General features: G+C 39.6%; 2 protein-coding genes across 8 annotated transcripts; one reads left to right on the top strand and one right to left on the bottom strand.

The window, feature by feature from the left end:
• Nucleotides 1-1,605: 1,605 nt before the first annotated feature.
• On the bottom strand, nt 1,606-12,603 carry gk5 (glycerol kinase 5). 7 transcript variants are annotated; one of them, XM_054624942.1, is made up of 17 exons: nt 12,525-12,603; nt 11,440-11,752; nt 11,197-11,290; nt 10,675-10,750; nt 10,448-10,541; nt 10,088-10,219; nt 9,738-9,813; nt 9,360-9,421; nt 9,205-9,278; nt 5,590-5,650; nt 5,087-5,213; nt 4,896-5,000; nt 4,229-4,323; nt 3,718-3,821; nt 3,564-3,623; nt 3,131-3,264; nt 1,606-2,388 (listed from the first exon to the last, which is right to left on the bottom strand). In XM_054624942.1, the coding sequence occupies exons 2-17, from the start codon at nt 11,563-11,565 to the stop codon at nt 2,219-2,221; spliced, it is 1,590 nt and encodes a 529-aa protein (XP_054480917.1). In that variant the 5' UTR covers nt 11,566-11,752; nt 12,525-12,603; the 3' UTR covers nt 1,606-2,218. The 7 variants fall into 7 exon arrangements, with proteins under 7 accessions (XP_054480917.1, XP_054480909.1, XP_054480902.1 ...); XM_054624934.1 differs by having other exon boundaries at nt 11,440-11,768; nt 12,525-12,569; XM_054624927.1 differs by lacking the exon at nt 12,525-12,603 and adding an exon at nt 12,140-12,480 and having other exon boundaries at nt 11,440-11,768.
• Nucleotides 12,604-12,662: 59 nt separating this feature from the next.
• Nucleotides 12,663-18,082, top strand: LOC129088984 (nucleolin-like). Its single transcript, XM_054596283.1, has 15 exons — nt 12,663-12,774; nt 13,282-13,375; nt 13,456-13,593; nt 13,848-13,949; nt 14,027-14,155; nt 14,707-14,778; nt 14,874-14,997; nt 15,148-15,299; nt 15,506-15,635; nt 15,822-15,982; nt 16,136-16,265; nt 16,349-16,482; nt 16,610-16,736; nt 16,840-17,033; nt 17,693-18,082. Exons 1-15 carry the CDS (start codon nt 12,760-12,762, stop codon nt 17,752-17,754), a joined length of 1,764 nt encoding a protein of 587 aa, XP_054452258.1. The 5' UTR covers nt 12,663-12,759; the 3' UTR covers nt 17,755-18,082.
• Nucleotides 18,083-18,369: the final 287 nt, after the last annotated feature.

Genomic DNA, 18,369 nt, shown 5'->3' with positions numbered 1-18,369 from the left:
GGCTGGTCCTGTCTGTCTAACTCACTCTATCACATTTTTCTCTGCGAAGACTTCCCACTGCGAGCCAAACCCACGGGCAAGAAACTGCCCATGTTTGAGTGAGAAAAGCTGAGATTGACACGAGACTAGAGGAAGTGTTTGGAATGCAGGAAGGGGGTGGGGGGGTTCGATGCAGAAAGGCTATACAGTATGGATCTGTGTGATGTACACAAAACCTCTGCTCTTCCTCCTAGGGGACAAGCACACAATCCTCCCATTGTTTAGGAAAACCCCCTTTTCTGTGCACTCAATTAGCGCCCCCTTCACCATACCAGCACCATGAGCAGGAAAACACACCCCATTTGTTCTCAGTCACTCCATCCGCAAGCTACCATAGCAACCCTCACAGTGAGGTTGGTCACATCAATGGGAAGCCTTCCCTGCACTCATCCGACAGCCTGTGTTTCTGATGATTCCCCGGGGACAAGACAACAGCATTTCCCCAGAGTCCGTGTGGAGGTAAAACCCCAGCTGTGCCTCTGTTCACTCACCATGTCGGTGACCTTTTGTATCTAAGAGGCACTCAAATCACCACAACAGCTGCTGATCATTTATGTTTTTTAATACTAACTCTTCAACATTGTACAAAGTACTTGATATTTTTCATGCATTTTTTTGTAACAAAATGTATGATCACACAAAGGTATCATTTGTTATGTCCCAGCAGATCGGGGACGACGTCTGCCATTCAACAACTGAAGTACAAGTGTTAGAAATGGAATGTCAATTCAATCTGAAGTGTTAATTTTTGCATTATGCATAGTGTCATGTTGCATAAAAAAACCTTTAAAAAACGAAGAAATAAAGATATAACAGTTTTGGGAAAGGCAAAAACATTTAACAATACCTAGCAAGTAGAATAGATCTAGAATAAGATTCAGAGTTTACATTTTCTTAGTAATTTGTTAGCATTTTATTGTAATATGATTAGAATTTGTTACTTTGTCATCACAGTTCATCAGGTCATGTAAAAGACATGAGTCAAAACATTATCATATGACATAAACATGGCTGTAGACCATGGAACAATTCAATTAACACAAACTTATCACTGAAACAAGGACTACAAATCATCGATTTACAAGAAATACATGTTTTTATGTGTGCTTATTCTGTTTTATGTCAGTGCAGTACATAATTATATCCCTGATCAACTTAACAACAGATCATGCGCCATAGCAAAATTTGAAATGTGCGTGTAAGGGGACACAAACTATACGGCAGCTATTACAGCAAAGCTAAATCTTCAAATCCCCACATGGCTTAACAAATCCCTCTGACAATCAATTAAACAAACACACGTTTCCCATTTATTTCCAATAGAGATGTGAGACAAGCCGCAAGAAGCGTTTCTGACAACAAGGTTGTAAAATACTAAAATTCAGTAGGATTCCCTTACCCAGAACAAAGCAGCTACTATTGGTTTAAGTTCCAGTTACATTTAAACAATATCATCACATTTAATAATTGTACTTCATTTGAGGACATGTGTTGTGTAACCTGCAGCTAGAATCTTTTATTATAAAAATGAAGCTGCTCTAGATTTCCAAAAGGCAACATGTGTGACTGGAAAGGATTAACATTTCTTTGCAATAACAAAGAGAAAATACTGTTAAAACAAGAAGAAACAACTATGTTAGACAAATACTTACCTTTTTTAAAAACTTGAAAATCTGCTTCCTATTTAGAGCCGTTTAACTTTTTTTTCGTCACAGTGGATCAGTTAAGGAAATCAATGATTTCAACCATTAATATCATATTGCATATGGTTGCTATGGCGGTTCATAAATGAAACAGCTGCGAAGCCATTTACTAGCGCCCCCATGTGGGAACATGTACAAATATGATCCCAGCTGGATGAAGTACTGTTTTAAGAAGAGGCACCAGTGGCTCGAGATGTGGAATGAATGAAGGATGAGGTTGGCATATAAAAATCAAGTAAAGGTATTCTGTATGTGGACAACAATTTAAGACTGTGAAGGTTGCTGAAGGCGCACAACAAGTACGCATCACCAAATCATTTAGGTATCATTTCTATGTATCATTTAAGATTTACTCTTAAGTAAGCTTAGAGAGACAGCTCATATTTGTTCTTTCTTAAAACAGTGAATTTGTATAAAAAGGACTAAACACTCATGTCTCTGTTGGACCTAGGATCTCCCTGTGTGGGCATCCGGTGTCACGGCTTGTACCAATTCATGGAGCGCCGTAGAGCTCTCTCCCAGCTCTGGAGGACAGGGGTGTATTCCCGACTTGGGCTGCAAGCACTGCCCTTGCGTGCTGCTTGGGGCAAAAACGTATTTCCGTTGCTCTGCAGTTTCTTTAGCTCTTCCCTGGTCCTCCAGAAGCCTGCAGTGACAGTGGAGAATAGAAGAAGACTTATGTAAACAACATTAACACAAACCCTTTACAATGACCCACATATCACACAAGAAGTCCTATACATTCAGACTGTGGCACTGTGAGTGATGATAATCAGTCAATGCCCACAAACACAGTGCTCATCAATTTCTGAAAGTGGTGCAGATTTTTGTTTACATATCAATCAACACTTTTGGCCACTGATCCACTAAGAACTAATGTTTGTCACATGATTCACATTATTATTCAGTCATCAGCACCACCTGCTTCTGGCCTGTTATAAAACAACAAGAACAAATTCATCCACTGTGTTTTTGATTTAGCACTGACTAATGTATAACAATCTAATTACATAATGTGAATAATTAAATGGAAAACAGGTTACATAACAAAGAGCATAATTTCAGTTGGCTTATTCTGTCAGTGCCAGGAATAAAAATAGGGCTTTTGATCATAACTTTTCAATGCAACTCAATGTCATGACCAAGCGTTGTGATATTTTTAGAGGAATACAAAGAACCATATTGAAAGTAAGGAGTAACATTGAAGTGTCTAACTGCTTAACAGAGCTGCTTCTCTTAGTCTTTGTGCTGAGCAGCCTCTCTAAGACACACAACTTCACACTGCTGGCAGTAATAACCTTAAAAAACTGCCGAAATTAAAATGTTTAGAATTTGAAAAACATACAGGGTATAATGTGCGTTTCATGGGCAAGTTATTGTCTGCGTACCTATTCCAAGTCCAGCGACAAAAGCAGCCCCTAAACACGACATTTCGAAGTGTTGGGGTCTGGCTATCTTTCTGCCAAACAGGTCTGCAGTCAGCTGCATGACAAAGTTGTTGGAGGAAACACCGCCATCCACCCTGAGACAGAAAGAAAGAAAGATGAGTGCACTCAATTACACTGCAATTCACTTAACTGTAACAGTATCAGAGAAATATCCACCCGTAATGCATTGCCAATAAAAGCTGAACTGCATAAGTAGAGGCTGGGTACACAAGAGTCCACTCTGTTATGTCCAATTTGCTGGCTGAAATATTACATATTGCACTGTAAGATGGAATATCAAAGTGTTGTGAGGCTGACTACGGGAGCTCAATGCCTATGTTGAATCTTTCTGCAACCAGCTAACATCAGAAACATCAAATGAGGAAAACTGCACCTGATCTTTGTGATGGGAATGCGAGTTTCTCTCAGCATTGTCTCATATAGCTGCTTGTTCCTGCAAAGAACAAGAGGGGTACAACGAGACAATATCAGTTGGCATGAAGGAGAAAAGGTTGAAACAGCAACACTCTCTCTTCAAAATGACTCACCTGAAGGCGACAGACTCCAGAATGGCTCGGACCAGATGACTTTTAGTGGTAGAAGGTTTTAGGCCCATGAGGGAGGCACAAGCTTTGGGATCATTCAGAGGAGCCTATGGATAAATAAAGTATATACACAACCAGTCAAATGTCCATAAGTGAAAACCAGACCTGGTAAAATAATGTATCAAAGGGCCTGTAAGTGAAACTCAACAGCTTTTGGTCAGCAAGAGAGCAGCTATACTATTCTACATGGATACTATATGTAGGTTGTGATAATACAATCATTAGAAAACAGTAGATATTGTATTCACATGCATGTAAACTCCAAAACATTCATAGCACACACTTACAAAGCCCAGTTCACAATGGAGGCCAGAGAAAAAAAGAGACACATAACCATGTTACACAGACAGAAAATAAAAAAGTAAATCCATGCCTGTATTGGTTATATGTGCTAAATTATAAAAGAAAACAGATTTTTCTTTGACACAGATGGACTGACATGGTACACATTTACCTGCAGGCCACTGAAGGAAGGAACAAAACACACTCCGTCTGAGTTGCTGACACTGTAAGCCATGTCGCTGGTCTCCTGGACGTCAGAGAAGAGCTCTGAAATAACACACAGGTTTCACACACGGCCTCCTAATCTGTCCGTCGCTAATTTATTCAGTTTAAAAAATGTCTTTAACATAGTCAGCTTTCACTGGTCCCAGCATTGTAATTTTGATATAACCTTATGAAGCCCCTTCCTGCCAGCCACAGTTTCTTGTAAATAATCCATCCATTCCATTTTCCGTAACCTGCTTATCCAGTTAAGGGTCGCAGGGGTGCTGGAGCCGATCTCAGCTGTCAACGGGCGAAGGCAGGGTACACCCTGGACAGGTCGCCAGTCTATCGCAGGGCTGACATATAGAGACAAACAACCATTCACACTCACATCCACACCTACGGGCAATTTAGAGTCTTCAATGCACCTAAGCTGCATGTCTTTGGACTGTGGGAGGAAGCCGGAGAACCCGGAGAGAACCCACGCTGACATGGGGAGAACATGCAAACTCCACACAGAAGGTTGTCCAGCCCGGGAATTGAACCCGTGCTAACCACTACACCACCGTGCAGCTTTGTAAATAATATGAAAAATAAATAATCATCAGCGCTATTCCGTACTACTCTTTGCTCACCGAGCTCCTGCGCCCATTTGATTGCAGTGCCAGTGTCCGCTGCATTGCCCTCTGCCAGATACACCACCTCTAAGCCAACCTTCCAACCGACCACAGGATACAGACCTAGAGAGAAGAAACACTGGCTTGTAATGTGCCTCTATGGACAAATCTGCATAGAATAATCTTATCATGTGGGTATTTTGCTTTACCTGCTACGGACGTATGCGGTTTGCTCCCAGTGTTGATGCTCATGAAGGTGCCTGTTCCCATTGTGATCTTGACATCACCAACATCAAAGCAGCACTCTCCAAACATAGCTGCCTGCTGGTCTGCCATCTATGGCAAAGGGACAGAGGGAGTCAGTTTTATGTTGTAAAAAAAACCCTAAACACATTTAGTCTTATTTGAGCAACACCTGAAATGTCAAAAACAAAGACGGAGTGTAATAAAGGGCAATCCAAGTTTGACAAGAGGAAGACCCTGATCAATAACTTATTATTCAAAGCAGGGAATATCTCCACTAAGAATTCTACTAACTGTTATGTTATCTTCTAGTCAAACATGCTTTGCTGATGACTAACTAAATAACTTGGCTCGGTGACATCAACTTGGACACGATGGCATAAATAGAATCAAAAGGTTGCAACCAATATGATTAGTCATAATCACACAGATAACAGAGTGTGTGATGCCACAGACCTTGACAACTCACCACTGACATGATGGGAATGGACACTCCGAAGATGGACGGGTCTGTGGAACCAAAGTTATGGCTGGTGCATCATGAGGGAGAGACCAGAGACAATGCATCATGTCACAATCATTCAAAATGATTACAAATAACATATCACACCAAGAAATGCTGATAATACGCATGAGTGATTTTCTTTTTTTTAACATTACATTACATTACAGTCATTTAGCAGACGCTTTTATCCAAAGCGACTTACAGGAAGTGTATTCAACATAGGTATTCAAGAGAACTACTAGTCACCAGAAGTCATAAGTGCATCTCCTTTCTTAAACAAGCATCTTAAAGCATAAACCAGAGCAAAAGTATAGTGCAGAGGCAAATTACTACGAAAACAATAATTGCAACAGACTAATACGAATACAATAAGTGCTACAAACTACTACGAATAGGATAAGTGCAGTAAACGAATACGAATTCAATAAGTGCAGCGAACTGATACGAATACAGTGAGTGCAACAACTACAGTAAGTGCTACGAGGAAGGCTCAGGGTAGTACTTCATGAAGAGGTGAGTTTTCAGCCTGCGCCTAAAGATGGGCAGCGACTCTGCTGTCCTGACGTCAGTGGGGAGTTCATTCCACCACTGAGGGGCCAGGACAGAAAAAAGCTGTGACCGGGTGGATCGGCCGCAGGGACCTCTGAGCGACGGGGCAACCAGTCGCCCCGAGGCAGCAGAGCGAAGTGGTCGGGCGGGGGTGTAGGGCTTGACCAAGGCCTGGAGATAGGAAGGAGCTGTTCCTTTCACTGCCCTGTAGGCTAGCACCAGAGTCTGTAACTGGATGCGAGCTCTTACAGGGAGCCAGTGTAGAGAACGGAGAAGGACAAGACCAGCTGGGTTTACATTCTAATTTTTTTTGCTTGTGACCACTTAAACACAAAGCAATATGAATTGTTGTGAGCAGTTCAACTGAAGAATGATTTAAATGAGGTAAAAGTTTAAAGTATTTCCGAGAAAAAGACAAGAAAACAGGCCAAAAACAAACATTATCTTTTGTAGCAAAAGTTTTTTTCTTATTTCCTACCGTAGTAAATATCTTGCAAGTAAATATCTTACCGTTGCGAGTTATAGTAAATATCTCGCAACCAGGGCCGCTGACAGGTTTGGCTGGGCCCGGGACAAAATTCTCTCAATGGGCCCCCCCCAAAAAAAAAACACACACATCTCACTGGTAGCCTCTATCTCACTGGTAGCCTGTTCTTCCTCTCTCTCATCCTGTTTGGTAGCCTGTTCTTCTTCTCTCTCATCCTGTTTGGTAGCCTGTTCTTCTTCTCTCTCATCCTCTCTAGCCTCTCCTATAAAGGTGAACATATTTCGATAAAAAGGGCTATATCTAAATTAACAGGGGTCAAAATGAACCATTTAAAAAAGAACAAATTGAAAACCCCTTAATTTGACGATTTAACACAGAAAAGAATAGACTGATCAACTTGGCTAACTCTATCCCAAAGACTACAAAAGTTTAAAAATCTAAGGTTTTTTTTTTTGTTCCCAAAATTGTCAAACGCCGAAACACAACCACAGAATTCCCTTGTGCAGCTCCCAAACACATGACGTCGGGATGACAAGCCCATTTATTACGGATAAACCAAAAGGATTATTTACAACTTTAATTGGATAGGCTATGGATATGGACTGAGTGAAGTTATGGCTTTCAGAATCATACCACAATAAAACTCACGCTATTGTATTCACTTAGAGCTCATTAACTGCACATTTCATCGACCATTTTTCACTTGACCAAGGGGAATCATGTCAAGGGTACTTTTATTTATCGCCAGACCCGCGTTTATGTCCGCTGAACTTCCAGAGAATGTTTGGGGAACAAGGCGGAGCCCATTCATCTGGCGAGTTTCAAGTTAACGGCAATCAGAAACTAAGTTACAGGCTACCCCAAAACGTCACGTTTATAACCCATTCGTTACATCCAACTCTATCTAAATGGCAATTTCACATGTTGCCATGCCACTGGCTTATTTTAAACCATGAGCCGCGTTACACTGGCTGTAATTCAGCTGACTGGGAATGATTCTCAAATCAATTCAGCCTGATTGGAGTGCGCAGCGCGTGCCTGCCTGAAACATTTGATTTGGACATGGGCCTATTTGCGGGGTAATGTGCATATTCTAAGATTCAATTAGATATAGGCGTATGAAACACAGTGTAATAAAGCCGTTGTGGTTATCAAATTATTCAATGCCCCCTGTCTGTCTGATATTGATCTCCGTGTGACTTGCTCATGTGGTGCTGCGCTAATATGTTTGACACGCCGCCTGTGCCTGTGTTACTTGACGACGGGGCTGGAAAAAGTTGGCCGTGTCTTACCTGGCTGTGCTGCACAGCTGCCTTTACTGGTACCTGCAGCATCACCTGAGTCTTTTCTGAAATATTTATAAAGAGATCCCCTCAGGCTTTCGGCTTCTTCCTCTCTTTTTCGCCTTTCTTTTTTTTTCAGGGCTCCTGACTTGTGCATGTTGAATCAACTCGCGCACTGACCACTAATGGAATGATGTCGTCTTTTTTCTTCTCCAAAGACCAAACCATTTTGGCATAGGGGTGATAGGGGGTTATTGGCCGTTTTTTCAAGGGCAATGAAGGCAAACAATCTAGGAGTCATTAATTGAATGCAAATAAAGCACTTTTCTTCTCTAAATCAACACATTTTGAAGTATACATACAATAATTAATCCCAACTTCATGGGGGTCCAGTTATGGGCCCCCCCCATTCCAGGGCCAGTCCAGGGCCCGGGACAACGTACCCGTTTGTCCCCCCCTGTCGGCGGGCCTGCTCGCAACCCTTAACGGATTCACTTGTGTGAATCCCGACCCCCAGATTTGGAACCACTGATTTAAATGCAGGTTGGTAATGTGCTTGGAAACATTTTGTTATATTTGTTGAAACTACATTACATTACATTACATTACATTACATTACATTACAGTCATTTAGCAGACGCTTTTATCCAAAGCGACTTACAGGAAGTGTATTCAACATAGGTATTCAAGAGAACTACTAGTCACCAGAAGTCATAAGTGCATCTCATTACATTCTGACAGCAATCGATGAATCAAATGCTCTGACAAAAAATAAGAAAATAATCCATTATCTGTGGCTGTAGCAGGACTGTAATAGGCTTATCCAATCATTCCAGTCAGTCCAACTGTAATGATGGACAGGAAACCTGCCTGTCTACCAACTTGCCTGCCTTCCTGTGCGTATTCTGCCCGTGCACTCACTGCACATCCCAGGAGTCTTCCACAAGCTGTTAGCTTGACAGCTACTCTACCAACAATAGCCATGTTTGTTGTTTAGGTTCATTATGAATTATCAGTGTTAAAAATGATAACTTTGGGGGGAGTGGCTTTGGAGGGAGGCCTGACAGGATTTCATTGGAAGAGTTTGCAACATTGGGCTGTTTTTTTTGGTTGGATGGTTTTTATATTAGCATACTCTTGATAGTTTCTTAATATTACCAAGCCTAACAATAATAATAACTGCAATCAAATGTTTGCATTAATATTAAAATACTTTTACTGGCTAAGGCATGATTCAAGTGGAGGAAATGGTATACTCACTCTGTATTTTCTACTTTGGGGAGAATAGAGGGAGGCAGAGACACAAGAAAGCTGAGAAAGCTACTCCAGCACATCTGTGAAAAAAGTCACATGATAAAAACAGCCTCACACCAAAAAAAAAGGACATTAAAGGTAAATAAATATGACATACAGACCTGATAAGTATCAAAAAGCCCCGTTGAACTTGCATTCGAGTAGTCTGTGGCATGGACCTGACCTAAAACAGATTCAGTGACACAAATGAATATTTTACAAAATCCCTTTCCAAAATGTTAAAAAGGAACCTTGTATGAACCTCCCGGTCATTTTTCATTGGCTCCTCTCCCACAGGGGTTAGCTAAAACATTTCAGCCAAATCAGTGATGCAACAGGATTGGAAACACAAAGAACATTCTGTTGAGGTCTTAAAATCCTGTTAGACAATGTGAAATTCCAATGGACAAATTATATATTACTGTACTGATCTCAAATTACATTATGCTCATAGGGAGACTGCGTTCACACGAGCTTCACATTAAAAATAATACACCCACCTTTCGTGAGTTTAAACAGGAGCCAGGTGTCTATTGTTCCAAAGCAGCAGTTGCCTTCAGCTACAGCTTGACGAACCTGTAAGAAGAAAGAAACATGATGCGGCTGTAATCAGAAGTAAACTAGTAAGGATTGTGTTGATAATATGATACAGCGTCTCCTTGTTTGCTGTACCTACATGCTTTGTTTTTTTGATAATTAACCCTTGAACACCCACAGCCAGGGAGGCCTGCTCTAGGTGTGAGTTTCTGTCTTTTAACTGGTTTAAACACACACACACACACACACACACACACACACACACACACACACACACACACACACACACACACACACACACACACACACACACCTGGTTGTAGTGCGTAATTGCCCAGACGAGCCGGAAGGTGACATGTTGAGTGGAGAAGACAATAAGACTTGCTGCAAGCGACCGCTTCTGCCTGGTCAGAAAGTAGAGTACCTTCATCGCGCCATGAACTGCCTGTAGTTGTCATAAAAACAATCAAAGCCATATTGAATGAAGGGACTTCATATTTAGCAATGATCCAATGGTTTCTCGTTGTCAAACTTTTTTTTTTTTTTTTTTTTTTTTACAAAGGTTGCATTAAAATAATTCAGAAGTTTTAGTAAATCATCTCTTGTCTCTTAAATTCCAAACGTATTCACTAAAAGTACAAGACAGAGATGCAGAAGCAGTAAAAAGACTCACTTTCATCGTGCAGGAACTGTTCCAGGACTTCACCAGGTCTGCAGCCCTCTGATCCTGCCAACTGATGAAGTTATGGAAAGGAACCCCAGTTTTCCTGTCAAAGTGGAAGAGAGTTAGTAAAATGAACCAGATGAGCCTTTGTGGAAGCTAAATATATGAAGGGAGGTTAAAATGTGTGCTACACAAGTTCTACAAGTCTGTAAGACAATGTTTTTAGGTCATATTACCTGTCCCATGTTGTGAAAGTGCCTCTTTGTGTGGAGATGCCAATTGCGTCTATCTGACGCATTTGTACTCCTGCATCTATATCATGAGCCATGTGCACACACATTAAAATGGATATGGTGAGAAACAGGACGAGATTCTGAAATAGGACTTAACACATTGGGTTTATTATTTGCTTTTTAAGGACAGAGAGTGTCAAGTGTAAATCAATGTTTTACAGAGGTTATTAAACCGAGGATACTGCTGGTTTTAATAACTTTCTTAGAGCCAAACAGAGTTCAACAGACTTTCAAATCAATAAGTCAAAAACAAATCAATTCCATTTTATTTATATAAAAAAATACTTGTATGTTGCCCCTTTTTTAGGATGTTAAACTAATTATTATTAGGTACTGTACGTCAGCCGAGATTTTAACTTGGTTTTTGGCAATTTTTTAAAGGGTGCAGTTGTTAACATGTCCAATCACTCACATCCCTAAAACTCCTTGGTATTGTTGAAGCAACAGGGAATAGTGCAACTGTACCTTGCACAGCTCCTTTGATCACACTGATAAACCCTTCCCATATTGCATCTGGGTCCATCTCCACATATCCTACTTCTGGATACAAGGGAAAAACCTGGATAAAGTATTATCAGAAACAAGAAACATAAATATCAGCCTCAAAATAATCTAGTTTTTGTGAATGTTGCATAAAGAGATAGATGAAAGTGGGTGATGTACTTGAGAAAAGTAAAGCCAAATGGACAGCGAGAGGGTGAAGAATACCTTGGTGGTGCACGATCCTCGGACATTTGCCTCCTTGTCGTAGACGTGACATCTGATTGTTGTTGTCCCAACGTCCACTGACAAAATGAAGCTTTCCTTCTTGAAATCGTACCTCTTACTTCCCATTGTAGAAACGTATGTCCTACTATTCCTCAAATCAGTCCCACAACCTCCATGGTCAGCTCCTATTGGTATTGTTTACAGCCTGAATGGATGGTCTGACCCCATACCTTATCTGCATCGGGTGAGATGTCGTGCTGAAACTGCAACGTGATCTTTGGACTGCAGATCCTTCATACAGTTCCAGTTCTACCTGTTTGGGTCAGGTTCTTCATTTACATGTGAACAACAATTATAGAGAAGCTAGGTTGACAATGGAAATCTTAGATCTCAGGCTCCCTTCAACAATTCTCATTGAATTGTTATAAAGGAATGGTAACATAATACAGCCCGTACCTTACAGTGTAATTACCCTTTACTTACTGTGAAAGTCCCCTTTACTTACAGTGCACTATTGTTATATGAATCACTACATACAAACTCTTACTAGTTCCTACAGATACTTAAATGTAGTTACAGTGGAACAAGGGAGTAATAATTGGGAATTTAAGAGGTGAGAACAAATAAAATATACTGTTAGTATTTTTAAAGTACTGAAAACCTATGGGTATTTTAGAGGAAAGAAGAAATAAACCCATACCCAAGAGATTTGTCATGCCTATGTCTTCTACTTCAAGTTCGGAAGGCACACATGGTCATCCAAGGACGAGAGACTATAAGACAGTATTGCAAATACAAAGTAACAACAAGGTTGATGCTGTTCTCTTCTTCTTAACAATTACTTACACTGTAAGATTGGGGAAGCGTATCCTTTATGATGTGGCCTTGTAATAACAATACTGTATGACGTATTTCGTCATTGGATCAAGTTTAGCTGTTTATTATTACTCGTAGAGCTCGCTTAACTGGTTGTTGACCAACTCTAGAGTCGTGTTAAGCTAACCGGCTACTTGGCTAACTAACCCTCTGATTAATTGGGCTTTTTTCTCTCTTAACATTATGTCCCCTACAACGCAAATATTTACCATCAATGTGCTCATAGCAGTAAAGTCCATGCACTGAACTGTCGCTCTGCTCAGGGGAGATTCCGAAAGTTGCTTTTTGGAGAATCGCGTAAAACTGATATTCCTGTCGGCACCCGTAGTAGAGACCCACGCATGCGCACTGAGATAAAACTCGTCTCACGCAGATGTTTTCAGCTCAACACACGTGTATTTAGCGGCTACCACGCTTGCGTATTTCGGTGTGGTAAAACAAACTATGGCGAAGACAAACGTAAGCATTACACTACTTCACTTTATACTAACCGGGCTCCAACGTGTATTGAGCTAATTTTCTCCACGCTAAACATCGTGTTATCGCACTATTAAGCTAACAAAACTATTAAGCTAACACGTTTTTAAGTGGGTACATAGCCACAGTCACGATATTACATTTAACTCTAAAGTTAGGCTGTACCGTTTGGTCGACCAATTGTGACGTTAGTTTACATAAGCCTTTACAAGTTTTCAAATAGTTACCGATGGATAATAAAATATGTTTACTGGTTTAAGCCAGACGAGTGTGAGGAATTGAATATGTAAAGGTTTAGACTTTTTGGAAGACATCCCTTTGGGCTCTCGAAAATGGTTATTGTCACATTACATTACTTTAAGGCATAGTGTTAATGTAATCTTAAAAACTAATTGACAAATGAATCAGTATTGGAAGTTTTTGGTTGCAGGCTTTAGCACGAGAACACACAGGCTCACTGTTTGATTATTGTGTTTGTGTCTTTTTCAGGCTACAAGAAGTAGTAAAAGACAGAGCAGCTCTTCAGGTGAGCTCATAGTTGGAACAAAGGAGGATGCTCCTAAAGAGGAGCAAGATGAACAAGGTACTGTATAAGGCAAATGCATTACACCAGATGTCTGATTAAAATTCTGAGCTGTGCCAGTAACAAAGCTGCGTCTTTAGACCATCAGATGGACACTGTCATTGAAGTAAAAGGACGTGCAGTCACTGCGTCTGTATCCTTGGACAAGAAGAACAAGGAAGGAGAAGTTGATGATCAGGAAAAGGGAACCAATGCAAGTGATCAGATGATGGACAGTGGTAAGGATGTTTACAACAATCATAAGTTAGTATTGCATAATTCCTTTTTTTTCACCAAAAAGGAATATTAGTCCTCCACTGAAAAATATTAATAATTACTTTTGCAGGCGTAATGTTGGTCTTTATGATTTTAATCTTAAAGATCTTACTCACTCTTCAGGTCAAAAAGAAACGCTCGCCCTCTTTAGGCTTCAATTGAGGCTGCAAAATTGGGTTTCCCTGTCTTTAAATCAAATCATGACTGTTTTTGCCAGAAAAAGAAACTCAGATCATCTCTTCAGCTGATGCAGTCGACTCCAAAGAGAACACTACCATAGAGAGTGCAGAGATGAAGGAGGAGATGCCGGAATCTGGAGGTAATGCAAAAACAACACCACACAAATGTGTCCGAGTGAGACTCAGAGTGTTGTCAGTAATGTAGCTTCCTCTTCAGAATCTCAGATGGACATTGTCGCTGGAAGTACAGCCACAGTAGCTGTAACATGGGAGAAGAATGAGGAGGGAGAGAGCGAGGGTGTTAAAAAGGAAACCAATGGAGGTGAACAGATGAAAGAGACACCAGGTAAGGATGGTTCAAAGAGTTAGTGGTCAATGGTAAAACAGCAGCTTCAAGTAAAAGTTCTTACAGTCTTTGTTCTCTTCTTTTCACTTTACTCACAAAAAATAAAACGTATTTAAAATCTGAAACTCTGAACATGTATTAAATCTGCAGTATGTGTTGTTTCTATCAATGTTTTACCAACATATACTCAGGAAATGTATCTTTCATTTTAGGGCTGGGTGATAAATCTAATTTTATTTTCAATTACAATTTTGGCTTCAAACAATTATGAAAACCAGATAATCAAGATAAAGGGTGAGGTGTCTCACATTTTTTATTGTAATATGTGAGGCACTATTTATTTTATTTTTATGAAACTAAATTCAGGAAGAATTCGTATGATATCTTGAAGTTGTAAAAAAATATATATATATTGTACAACAGAGTCTTAATAACTGATGTGGAGTACCAAAAAAGTGTGGAGAGACTTGAAATTGGGAACACTGTTTGCCATTTGAACTCACTTTAGTTAGTTGTGATATTGTTTTCACATTTGTTTTATTTTGTTGCAGTAAAAGGGAAACGCAAGGCAAGCTCTTCTGTTGAGGCCTCCCCGTCAAAGAAAACTAAGCTCCTCAACGATGGTATGAACTCAGAATAAGACACACTGCTAAATACTTGATCCTGTAAGATGCCTTATACTCTTGTCCTCACACATTTCTGTCTTATTTCGTTGTAGGATACTGTCTTTATGTTGGCAACCTGAACAACTCCAAAACATTTGATGAAGTGAAAGATTCATTAGCAAATTACTTCACGACACAAAGTCTCCTGGTTCAAGACATCAGATTAGACCGGTCCAAGTGAGTATGCTGTTTAACTTTTTTTACTGTCTGTTCCATTTGGGCTGGAAACCCTCTAGTAGGTGAAATAGATATTGTTTGTCTCATCTTCATATATTGCAGCTACTTTAAATACGTAATACATTCTTACGTAATGTTTTGCTTTTGTAGAAAACATGCATTTGTAGATTTGGCCTCAGAGATGGACCTGACCAAAGGTTTGACGTTAAACGGAGAAATGATGCATGATAAGCCAATGAAGATCGCCAAAGCAAAGGTCAAAAGTCAGGAGAAGGTGCAGACTCCAGCAAAGGACAAAAAAGGTAACTCCACTAAATATAATTGTTTTGTCACACATCTAATTTACATTTCACTTTCTTTTTTTCATTAAATGCCAAAATAATGGATATATGACGTAATGATCTGGGAATGTAAAACAATGAATATAAATTAATGTAAAACATTATATTATTGTCCAAGGAAGGTGATGGTGATTAAATGTCTAACTTGAGTATTGTGCTGTGTTTAGCGGCCAAAGACGACAGATGTTTGTTTCTGAAGAACGTCCCGTACGACGCAACGAAAAAAGACATCCTGAAAATCTTCCAAAATGCCGTCAACGTTAGGTTTCCTGACGGGACTGAAGGCCCAACGAAAGGGTGAGAGAATAAAAAAAACTTTGATATGGTCCACTTCCTCACTATACAATGGTGTGCAAAAAGATTAAATTAATTTAAAAGTATTATATTTAGTAATGCAATAGTTATGATAATCTTAAATAAAAACAATGCATTTATTGGATATTTGTAATCCATACTGAATGAAATGTCCTTATTTTTCAACAGCGTTGCCTTTGTCGAGTTTAAAAATAAAGCTACTGCTCAGAAAGTATGGCAACAAAAACAAGGAGTCGAGATTCAGGGCCGGCTTTTGATTGTGGACTGTGTCGGAAAAACAAATGTGTCTAAAGTCATCAAAGCTAAGGACGACAAAGAAGACACAAAAGGTAAATCACTGAACATTTAGAAATGTACTGTCCATAGAGGACCTGATACTGTAGCTATTAAATTGTTCTCTTAAAAAATCTCTACATCAATTATTTAAATCTGGATTTAGCAATTAACCTGTGCTTACAAAATATCTCTCTTCTGTCTCACAGCTGGAGTTCCTCCAAATAACACCTTATTTGTGAGCCATTTGCCATACAATATTAATGAAAAAAACCTTGAGAAAGTCTTTCAGACAGCTGTTGGTATCAGTGTACCTAAATCTGAAGGCAAATCAAAGGGGTAAGAACATAAACACTGGTCTTTCTTTTTATCCAATGATGAGTATTTAAATATTCTAAAGAAACATCTGTAATCCTCTGCAGGTTTGCGTTTGTCACGTTTGCAGCTGTGGAAGATGCTGAAAAGGCTTTGCAGTCATCCCAAAACATGAAAATCTCCAAAAAGGCTATCAGAGCACAATTCTGCAAAATGCAAGAAAAATCTGAGTTGGAAAATGGTATGTTGGGTTGTTCACATCATAATGTTCATGTAGGTCCAATATTCAATGGCAAAACATACCTTTCAAGTGTTTTTAGCGTCTTTTTTTTAATTCATGAGTTTTAAAAACGTGCGTTTCTCTTTAGTCCAACCAAAAACACTGGTAGTGATGGGCCTCGCCGAGAAGACGACTGCAGAGACTCTTAAAAGCGCCTTTGAAGGGGCTTTAAGTGCCAGAGTCACTGTAGATAAAGAGACAGGAGTTTCAAAAAGGTGGGTAGCCTAAAGTCATCTTTTTTTTTTTTTTTTTTTGGTCATGATTGTAATATTTGTTTAATGCCTTACACCGACTTGTTTTATGTTACATGTTTCTCAGGTTTGGCTTTGTGGACTTTGAGAGTGAAGACAAATGCAAAGCTGTCAAAGTGGCCATGGAGGACTGTGAGATAGATGGCAGCAAAGTGACTGTGGCTTATGCAAAAGCCAACAGTGTAGAAGCTCCTCTGACACCTGGTGGACAGCCTGCAGGTCAGGGGGCGGGCAAAAAAAGGAAACGCAAAAAGAGAAAAGGTAACTTGATTTTAACAGGTGAATCAAAGTCGAAGTGTTGTATTTTCACCAATTTCAGTGCCAGTTTCCTTTTTTATTTTTATATTAACAATAAATTAAAGGTCTACTAGTAATGTGAACATGTTTGCTTTTATTGGTGAATACACAGTTATCAACCTTTCATTTAGACGGAGGGTTTTAGCATCTATCAGCTCCTTTTTGTTTTTGGGGCATTTAACTTGGCTGTTTTAGTTTAATCTCTACGCTCTCATCCTCAACTCTGCTCTGATCTCAAGATCAGCAGGAAACTGTTCTGATAAAACATTTTTCCTTCTGCCCAGAATTAATTAACATGGAATACAGACACCGTTAACAAATAGCTAACATTGTGGAGTATTTAAAGTGTTTACAGTCTGTTGCGCTGCCCATATGTGGCCTAAACTATATGTAAATTCAGCCTTAATAAATGCACCCCCACCTTTTTTTTTTTTTTTTTTTTTTTGGCATCCTTACAGAGGTTGTGTCTTGGTATTTCTTTATTTTACATTTGTGTAGGTTCCATAAATGACACGGGTCGATTACTCGAAGCCTTGAGTTTACTGTCTTTATATTGGTTCTTGACTGGTTTGGTTTGCTGGTTTTTGATTAAAAGTAAAACTTAATATTTGTATTCATTCCAGGTAAGAAACCTGGAGCTGGAACACCCCAGGATGCTGTTAAAGAAGTGGAAAATAAAGCCTGACTTGCTTGGCAAAAGTTATCGTATAGATATTTGTCTCTTTTAAATGTTCAACAACCTGAAAGCATGCATGAACTTCATGCATGACTCTTTGAGTTCAATTAAATGTGAAACGTGGTGAAAATGTGCACGGTTTTGTTAGTCCTACCTGATGGAAGGACATGCGACATCTTGTTATTTAAGCTGTAATATTTTGTACCTTAAAACCTTTTTAATGTCATAACTATTTTGAAAACATGAAAGATCCCTGAATTGTTATCACATTATTTAGTTTTGTCATGTAAAAAGTTGATAAAGATAAAATCCTAATGTGAAGACAAATACATTTTGAAACCAAACCTCCGTTGTCTCTTGAGTTTTGTTTTAACATCTGTGAAGAAGACCCAGAAGGTTTCCCCAAGGGACTTACTGATATCTTACAGTCACCAACTCTTTCTTCACTGCCACTGACCTGAATCAACATCTAAACATGCCATATTCTCCAACCACATTTCTAAATGCTGCATTTATTGCGTGAAAACGAGACCCGGAGATGTGCTCAGCACTCTCCACTGCTCCTTGCACACGTCTCTTGTTTTCTCCGATTTGTTGCAAGTCGCAGAAATCCACCCAAACACG

This window comes from Anoplopoma fimbria, chromosome 3 (assembly GCF_027596085.1).
Source record: "Anoplopoma fimbria isolate UVic2021 breed Golden Eagle Sablefish chromosome 3, Afim_UVic_2022, whole genome shotgun sequence".
Classification (NCBI taxonomy): Eukaryota; Metazoa; Chordata; class Actinopteri; order Perciformes; family Anoplopomatidae; genus Anoplopoma; species Anoplopoma fimbria.
This window is presented reverse-complemented; position numbering and strand designations above follow the sequence as displayed.

What these genes read in the sequence shown, in the direction of transcription:
- gk5 (XM_054624942.1), bottom strand. Translation starts at nt 11,565, where the DNA reads ATGGGAAGTAAGAGGTACGATTTCAAGAAGGAAAGCTTCATTTTGTCA. An exon ending in CAATTACGCACTACAACCAG is followed by an intron (nt 9,814 to 10,087) that starts GTGTGTGTGTGT and finishes TTCTTCTTACAG; the next exon opens with GTTCGTCAAGCTGTAGCTGA. An exon ending in GGCTTTTTGATACTTATCAG is followed by an intron (nt 9,279 to 9,359) that starts GTCTGTATGTCA and finishes CTTTTTTCACAG; the next exon opens with ATGTGCTGGAGTAGCTTTCT.
- LOC129088984 (XM_054596283.1), top strand. An exon ending in GGAGATGCCGGAATCTGGAG is followed by an intron (nt 13,950 to 14,026) that starts GTAATGCAAAAA and finishes CTTCCTCTTCAG; the next exon opens with AATCTCAGATGGACATTGTC. An exon ending in CGACAAAGAAGACACAAAAG is followed by an intron (nt 15,983 to 16,135) that starts GTAAATCACTGA and finishes TCTGTCTCACAG; the next exon opens with CTGGAGTTCCTCCAAATAAC.